Below are 7,960 nucleotides of genomic sequence, written 5' to 3'. Positions count from 1 at the left end.
AAAACAATAATAGCAATAATATTTTTTATTATTATGTTTTAAGCAACAACTCTCCTAGACTGAGTTAAATCTTTGTACAAACCCCGGACTGATTGCCGATGGCTTCCACCAGATTTGAAAAGCACTCAAATAAAAGACGGCGACGTCAGTAAATGGAAGGCGTGAGTGGCGGGGGGAGGGAGTGAGAAAAGAGCCCGAGTGAGAAACCGAGAGCGAGCGAGCGAGAGAGAGACTGACTTAAAAGAAAGAGGAGGAGCTTCGAGAGAGAGACTCCGGCTGTCAATCAAAGGCGGGAGTTCCAATAATCTCCAGCAATCTGTTAGGACCTGACCTGGAGTCCACTCAGATCAATAGGAAAAGTGAAGGGAGAAAGAGACGGAGGATCGTTACGCAGCAGCGGCTGGAGGAGGAGGAAGAAGAAGACGAAGAAGAGGAAGAGGAGGAGGCGGCGGCGGCGGCAGCAACAGCGGCAGCCCCCCCCCCCGGCCTCGCCTGGTCTCCCCACCCCGCTAACCCACCCGGCACCGCCAATGCCTGGCAGACTTTCTGAGACGCACTAAAAAAGTGCAGGCGAGGCGAGCAAAGGGCGAACGACCGGGCTCCTTTTCTTCGCTTCTTGCGCCTCTCTCTCTCTTTCCTTCCTTCCTCGCGCTCTCTCCTTTCGCTTCTCTTTCCTTTCCCCCCCTCCCTCTTTCCCCTCCCCTCTTTCCTTCCCCCCTTCCTTCCCCTCTTCCCCCCCTCCTCGCCTCTCCACTCCCCCACCCCAACCACACACCACCCCGCCATGGCATTTTCCCAGTTGGGATACCAGTATATCCGGCCGCTCTACCCGTCGGATCGCCAAGGGAACAGCAGCTCCCGAAGCGGGGCAGACCTCAGCCCGACGGGGACGCTCTCCAACGTGCTCTCCTCCATGTACGGAGCGCCGTACGCGGCAGCCGCGGCTGCTCAGGGATACGGAGCCTTCCTCCCGTACACCGCCGAGCTACCCATCTTCCCGCAGCTGGTAAGGAGACGAGTCCACAGATTCCGCTCTTCTTTCTCTCTCTCTTTCTCTTTCTCGCTCTCTGACACACACACACACACACCCCAACTCCAGATTTCCCCCTTTAAAAACCCGCAGTCCTCCTTTCTACCCCTTTCTTTCTCTTTTTAGAAGCTTCAGCTTTTCTTTCTCTTCCAACTCCGCCTGCGATGTGACTTTGCACAGCTGCGGGCGTAAAGCGAAGACGCAGGAAAAGGTGCAATTGGCTGGCGGTGGTTTGCAAGTGACCAGCTCGGTCTCCTGGTTTCCCCCCCCCCTCTCGATCTGGGCCCGGGGGTGCGCTAGTGGGCCGAGCAGGCGAGGGGTTAAAAATCTCTCTTCGGCAGATTGAGAAGAGCATGCAAAAAACTCCTGCCTCTGCTTTATTTTTTATTTTAAAAAAAAAACCTCGCAGAGTTTGGGACACAGTTCGCCCCCCCCCCCGTGACTTTTTAAATTTTTATTTATTTATTTATATTTTTAAAAAGAGGCCTCCCCTAAACCACTGCTTAGTCGGAAGTAATGGGCCGTATTAATTTCAATGCAGCTTTCAAATAATTCCAGGTGTGTGGAGAACTGAACTGAACCAAGGGCAGCGGGGGGGGAGGGGGAGAGAGAGAATCACCTCCGTGAGTTCCTTTGATCGTCTTTTCTCAAAGTAAGAACAGTCCATATTGTGTCTTTTCCTTGTGAATAACACGCACTGGATGAGACGTGGGGGGGAGTCGGAATCCCGCTTTGAAAATCAGTAATCATGTTACTAATAATAAGCCTTGGAAGCAAAATGATCTGCTGTGGGGATCCAAACCTAGCAGAAAATAAAGTGTTCGGGTTTTTCATAATACAAGGGAGCCTGATTTCAACAGAGAGTTGTAGGAAGGAGTTACTGAGTCCTTTTGTTGTCCATATATCTTCGAGAGTTTGAATATAGTTTCAGAGCGCCATTCCTAGGCCCGTGTTTCCCCAAGGAAAGTTGAAAAAGGGAAATCTAACAATTCCCCCAATACAATTCCCCCCACCCATCAAAACAAATGGGCGCTGGTATTCTCTCTCTCTCTCTCTCTCTCTCTCTCTCTCTCTCCTCCTTTCCGTGAGCGGTTGATTGACAGTTCCATCTAGCGCGCGGAGGAATCGTCAGGCAAAAGGGTGCTTTGTTTTTTTATTTAAAGGGGGTTTAGCAGCAACACCTCCGTTGTGCAAGTTGCGGGGCGGGGGAGAGGAGAGACACGCAGAAACTTTGAGCAGAGATTTTGTCAAGTTAAGCATGAGCGTTTCTTTAAAGCAAAGTTGCAAGCGGTGAATTAAAAACAACATCAGCCCCTGATCTGTTATGTTTTCTCTCAAGGAAACCATGGGAGATTTAATAGGATCTCCCATTAAATGCACGGCATATGCTGTGCATCCCTCTCGTCTCCCCACACCACGTCTCATTTGGGGGTTGTGCGTGTGTGTGAATATATACGTAAACCTATTTTACTTCTGTCATATATGTGATAACGTCCAGCTACTTTTCGAGATTGTGTTTCCCGAGTTCTGGAGGCCAGGGCTGCATGCGAATGACCCAAGAAGTTTTAAAAACGTGAGCGAGGTGCGCGCGCGTGTGCGCGTTCAACTCGCTATTGAAAATACTTTTCAAAAAGGACTGAGCGAGAAACTTGGCTGGGACTCCTCTAGAACTCTGTGGATTTGGGAAATAACAGGCAGCCTCCCAACCGCCCCCCCCCCCGCATACACATCAATCCCCTTTATAACTTTTGAAATGAGAAATTATTATGAAACTGCAGGCGGAATCACACTTCTCCATATATATATATCGAACTTAAAAGGGCAAGCTTCCGAGTCTCACAGCGCTCTTCGTCACCCGGCAGAATGACAGCCGCGCAGCCCTTGATTCATTTGATCCCGTCGAATATTTTGCTCGACTTATCTTCCACCCCTTTGGGAGTCAAGAGGGCTACTGAACCGGTGTGGGGGCTCTCTCCTCCTTGAAAAAGCCCATTTCCATGGCTAACCGTTAGGTGCTCTGTGTAACGCCCCCCTCCCCATTTTTTCTGTCCTCCAGGGAGCCCAGTATGAGCTGAAGGAGGGCCCCGGCGTCCAGCACCCGGCTTTTCCTCACCACCACCCGGCTTTCTACCCCTATGGGCAGTACCAGTTTGGCGACCCGTCGAGGCCCAAGAACGCCACCCGCGAGAGCACCAGCACCCTCAAGGCCTGGCTGAACGAGCACCGGAAAAACCCTTACCCCACCAAAGGCGAGAAGATCATGCTGGCCATCATCACCAAGATGACCCTCACGCAAGTCTCCACCTGGTTCGCCAACGCCCGGCGGCGCCTCAAAAAGGAGAATAAAATGACCTGGGCTCCGCGGAGCCGAACCGACGAGGAGGGCAACTCTTACGGCAGCGAGCACGACGAAGAGGACGGCGAAGGCGACAAGCGGGACCCCGACGACGAGGAGATCGACCTGGAGAACATCGACACCGAGAATATGGAGAGCGGGGCGCCAGGGGCCAAAGCTGGGCAGCTTCTCCTGGAAGGGGAGGACGACGAGGAGGAGGACGAGGAGGAGGAGGAAGAGGACGAGGAACCGCCGGATGATTCGGTGCTCCTCCATTCCGACGCCAAAACCACCGACTCGGAGGGCTCCGACGGCTTCGAGGACCTGCCGGGAGCTCAGGAGCGCTTCTTGAAGGCTATGGAGGCCCGTCAGCGCGCCTCGTCGGGCGAGCTGCCTTCGCCAGCGGCTCTCCAGCAGCAGCGGCTGCAGCAACAGCGCCATCCTTCCTCCCCAGCGTCCCCCCCAACGGCTCCAAGCCCCGCTTTGGCACCGCAAGCGCAGCCTCCCAAGCCCAAGATCTGGTCCTTAGCAGAGACGGCTACCAGCCCGGATAACCCGTCGCGGAAATCTCCCCCCAGCGGAGGTTCCCCCCCTGCGGCAGCGGCCACCCCCCAGACCCTCCAGCTGGTGGGAGCCCCCGCACCGCCGCAGCCTCCTCCGACGGCCTCGGGCCCCGCGCACAGACTGGTCGCCTCTTGCCCTCTGGGCAAATTCGCTAACTGGTCCAGCCGGGCCTTCTCGGCCCACCCCCATCATCACCACCACCACCATCCCCACCCGCTCACTTTACTGAACACTCCCCACCTGCTGGGACTCGGGGGGGCGAACCCCAGCGCGGCCCCCAGCGCGGCGGCTATCGCGGCTTTCTCCAGACCCGCAGACCAAGCGCAGAGCGCGGAGTCCTCCGGAACAGGTAACCCATTCGATGGGAGGGAGGCGTATACCTGAGAGGGGGGAAAGGCAAGGTGGGGGGAGGAGGGGGGGAAACAACTTGGCTGCAACCCTAAGATCCATGGGACTTACGTGGGGGAGAGAAGTGTGAACTAGGGTGGGTTTGTATGCGAGGCTGCGTTTATTCCCTGAGACTTATGTGGCATTCAATTAAGTTTCCTTAGACATCACTGAAATGAACCTGAAGAAATTTGAGTCCATTCATTTCAGTGGGTCTACTCTGATTAAAATTAAGTTGGCTACCACTAAAACAACTTATAAGAACGCAAATGGTAGAAGGAAGGGGGACTTAGAAGGAAGCTCCAGAATAGAGTAGGTGGAATAAAAAACGATGAAAGCGGGGAGGTATTCCTCGAGGGTTTGAAGCCCAAAGAAGCAATTCATTATGACGGGGAAAGACAGTCAGACCCTCACTGCTCCCTTTTCTGGACTCTCTATATCTCTTTTCCCAAAAGAGGTCCAGGCTTTCTTAGTTGGCCTAAAGATTCAGTTTATATTTTGGACAGAAACATTGGCTGGATCTCTCCACAGCCCACGAACATGCAAGATCATGGCTGGATCACTTTCTGTCTCCTATTCTATCGACTTCAGTGCCAGGCTCCCAATTTAGAATCACATAGTAATAAATAAATCAGAAGGCCTTTACCTGGGGCCTTTTCTTTTTAAAACAACAACTTCCACCAATATTGCCTTCAAAACTGGGGGAGCTTTTTTTAAAAAAAAAATTGCATTCTCCCAGTTAGGGATACCCTAGTTGCTGTGGTCAGAATTGGTGCTCTCTGTATTGATGGTATCATCTGCCTATTTTAAAAAGCACATTTAACACCCCCCACAAAAAACCCCTCTCTTATATTTGCTAGGAAAGAAATTCCCAAACTGAAATCAAAGGTGTGGGTCTTTGGTCTGTTTGTTTTTTTACTTCCATGTAAAATGGGTTTGGCAATCCAGGTGTTCTGTGACCTTAAGCACACACTCTGAAGCGATCAAGCAAAATCCCACTGAAATGAAGCATTTTTATTTTAATACTGGACATGGTTAGGATCTGGGTTCTCTTTAATAGGTTTTCATTTTTTCATTTTTAAAAAATGAATGTACTGAGCTAAGTTGCTAAGAGTGACATGAATTCAGGAACCTTAGAGAAGCAAATCCAAGGTGTTTTTTTTTTTTTTAAAGGAACCTTTTTTTTCTTTGTTTGCTTTTGTTTGTTTTAGATCGATCTAGTGCCTTGGAAGTAGAGAAAAAGTTAATAAAGACAGCTTTTCAACCAGTTCAGAGGCGGTAAGAGATTATCTATGTCCTAGAGGGTACATTAAAAAGGGAGAGGAATTTGCTTGTAGACCAATTCCCATTGACATCAATGGGACTTGCTGCCCTGCAAGATGCAATCTCTTGCATACTTACTTGGGAGTAAATGCCACTGAAACCAGGACTTGCACTTCCTTCCAAGTAAACATGTGAGGGATTTGGGCCCCACCATGTATATTTAGGACTGGGGAAGAATTATAAATGGCCAGTTTGGTTCCAGTCCCTCTGAGATTCATTTTCCAATCCAGCTTTAGTGCACTTTTGTGATGTTAGATAAGAGCACTAAGGAAAGATTGCAGAGTCAGTTTTCTAGAATTTGTCAACTAGTGTTTGTGAGATACAAAGGTCCCCTCTGCAACTCTTTAGAGTCTTGTTAAAATCAATATAGGGAAGCAGAAAATTCCCAGTCTGATCACCTCCTTTTTAATCCTCCAGTCCAAAATTGGCCAAATTGAAATATTGGTTTAGTCTATGAAATAAGGTGGACAAGCCAATGTAAACTATGCTCTCTTGCATACCTGTGGAGTTTAGGTGTGTGATATATCTGTATATATTTATTTGAACATGCACACCTATATGTATAATCCTGGCTATGTACAAGTGTGCATTCACAAACGCACACAGATGCACCCTAATGAAATGAATAGATTTAATTGTGTGGTTGGTGCATATGCATACACACATATATTTCTTTGGCTATAATATGCATGTCAACTGTGTCTGGACGTTGACTAGGAAGAATGCGCCATGATTGTGTGTGAGTACATATGCTTGTGCATAAATGTACATATATTTCATAACTTGCATTTAGCAGTGAAATAGTGTTCACTGCAAGGTTGCTTGATAGTGCTTAAAAAATGCACAGCGCTTTGGCCTAAATAAAATAAAAAATAAGTAAAAGGATTATGTCTCTAACATATTAGAGTGGCTATAAAACTGCAGAGGGTTAGCCACATGAATCTGCTGCAGCAAAACTAAGAAAAGATTCTCCCGACACCTTAAAGACTAACATATGGATTGTGGCATCAGTTTTTATGGACTAAAGGCAAAGGAGCAGGCGGGTTAGTGCATTTCAGAACTCCGCAAAAGCTTATGTTGCAGTCAATCTGTTAGCCTTTAAAGGGCACCCCCCACTCCGCATAAAATTGGAGTAGTTTTTGCTCATGGTTTTTGAATGTTTTCAAAGACTTTTTGTTCCACGTTAAAGAAAGTATAAGCTCCGCTGCAGTCTCCAGTTCTGGCTGCCTATTAGATGATCAGAGAAATCAGTATTCAAGATATATATCTATATATCTTCTTTTTTTTCTGTGTTCCTTTTCTTCCAGGCCTCAGAACCAACTTGATGCAGCTATGGTTCTATCTGCGTTGTCATCATCATAGTTAATTTTTTATAATTATTGTTCTAATGATTGTAAAATAAAATTCTCTGTATAGTTACAACTTGTAAGCATGTCCATGTATCAAATGAAAAAAATTACAAAAACCAAGAAAAAAAAAAACCCTGCTTCTGTGCTATCATCTGGATTAGCTGAATTCGTGAGGTTTTTTGGAAGTCCAGTGCGAAATAGGCGTCTTCATTTTCTTTTTTGTATATATAGTAAAAAGGAAAAAAAAATGTACATATGTGTGAACCAAATTGTACAAGAAAGTATATATTTTTGGCTAATAAACTGTTGCCACTTTGACTACAATTTTCTGATACCTACGTGAATTATTATTTTTATTATTATTATTATCATTATTATTTCCTTTTGTCACTTTGGGAAACTTTTAAACTAGTTTTGGAAGATTCCCCACTGTGCTTAGATTTCCAGAAGGGTAGCCGTCTTTAGAGGCTTCCAAATCCTGATTTTCTATAACTGCGAGAACGAAAATCAGTAGCAATCCTGAGTACAAAACGCAGCTGTGTGAGCTAGCTAGAAGAAAATGTCAACAGTGTGTGTTTGTGTACAGGAAAGAGAGGTGTGTGCGTATTCATTTGAATTAAAGAGAGCGGGGGCAGAAATCTATACAGTATTTGGGACTTTCTGGTTACTTTGCTGTATTAATTTTTAAATAGATTTTTGAGGTGGGGGGGGGGACCCGCGTGTTTATGTATTAGGAATGATTGGTGGGGCCATCGCTGCAGATCTGATCAAAACGCCTCGCACTACCCTGTTTTTGTTTTGTGTGTGTGTTAAGAGGTTCCCGCTTGAAAGCCAAGTCCGCTGGTTTAAATGGCCCACATTTTTCAAAGTTGCAAAAACCTCCTTAGGAGATCGAATCGTCCTTTCGCTTTGCGGCTGGAAATCCTGGGCGATTTCAGGGGGTCGTTCAAAGCGCTCTCGCGTCTGTTTGAA

The 7,960-nt window shown here is 47.6% G+C and overlaps 1 protein-coding gene across 2 annotated transcripts; it reads left to right on the top strand.

The window, feature by feature from the left end:
- The first annotated feature begins 248 nt into the window (after positions 1 to 248).
- On the top strand, positions 249 to 7,312 carry IRX3 (iroquois homeobox 3). Of its 2 annotated transcripts, XM_082230905.1 has the most exons (4): positions 250 to 1,006; positions 3,087 to 4,278; positions 5,528 to 5,594; positions 6,947 to 7,312. In XM_082230905.1, exons 1-4 carry the CDS (start codon positions 785 to 787, stop codon positions 6,999 to 7,001), a joined length of 1,536 nt encoding a protein of 511 aa, XP_082087031.1. In that variant the 5' UTR covers positions 250 to 784; the 3' UTR covers positions 7,002 to 7,312. The 2 variants fall into 2 exon arrangements, with proteins under 2 accessions (XP_082087032.1, XP_082087031.1); XM_082230906.1 differs by lacking the exon at positions 5,528 to 5,594 and having other exon boundaries at positions 249 to 1,006.
- Positions 7,313 to 7,960: the final 648 nt, after the last annotated feature.

Source organism: Podarcis vaucheri (genome assembly GCF_965113315.1).
Source record: "Podarcis vaucheri genome assembly, chromosome: 7".
Taxonomy (NCBI): Eukaryota; Metazoa; Chordata; class Lepidosauria; order Squamata; family Lacertidae; genus Podarcis; species Podarcis vaucheri.
This window is presented reverse-complemented; position numbering and strand designations above follow the sequence as displayed.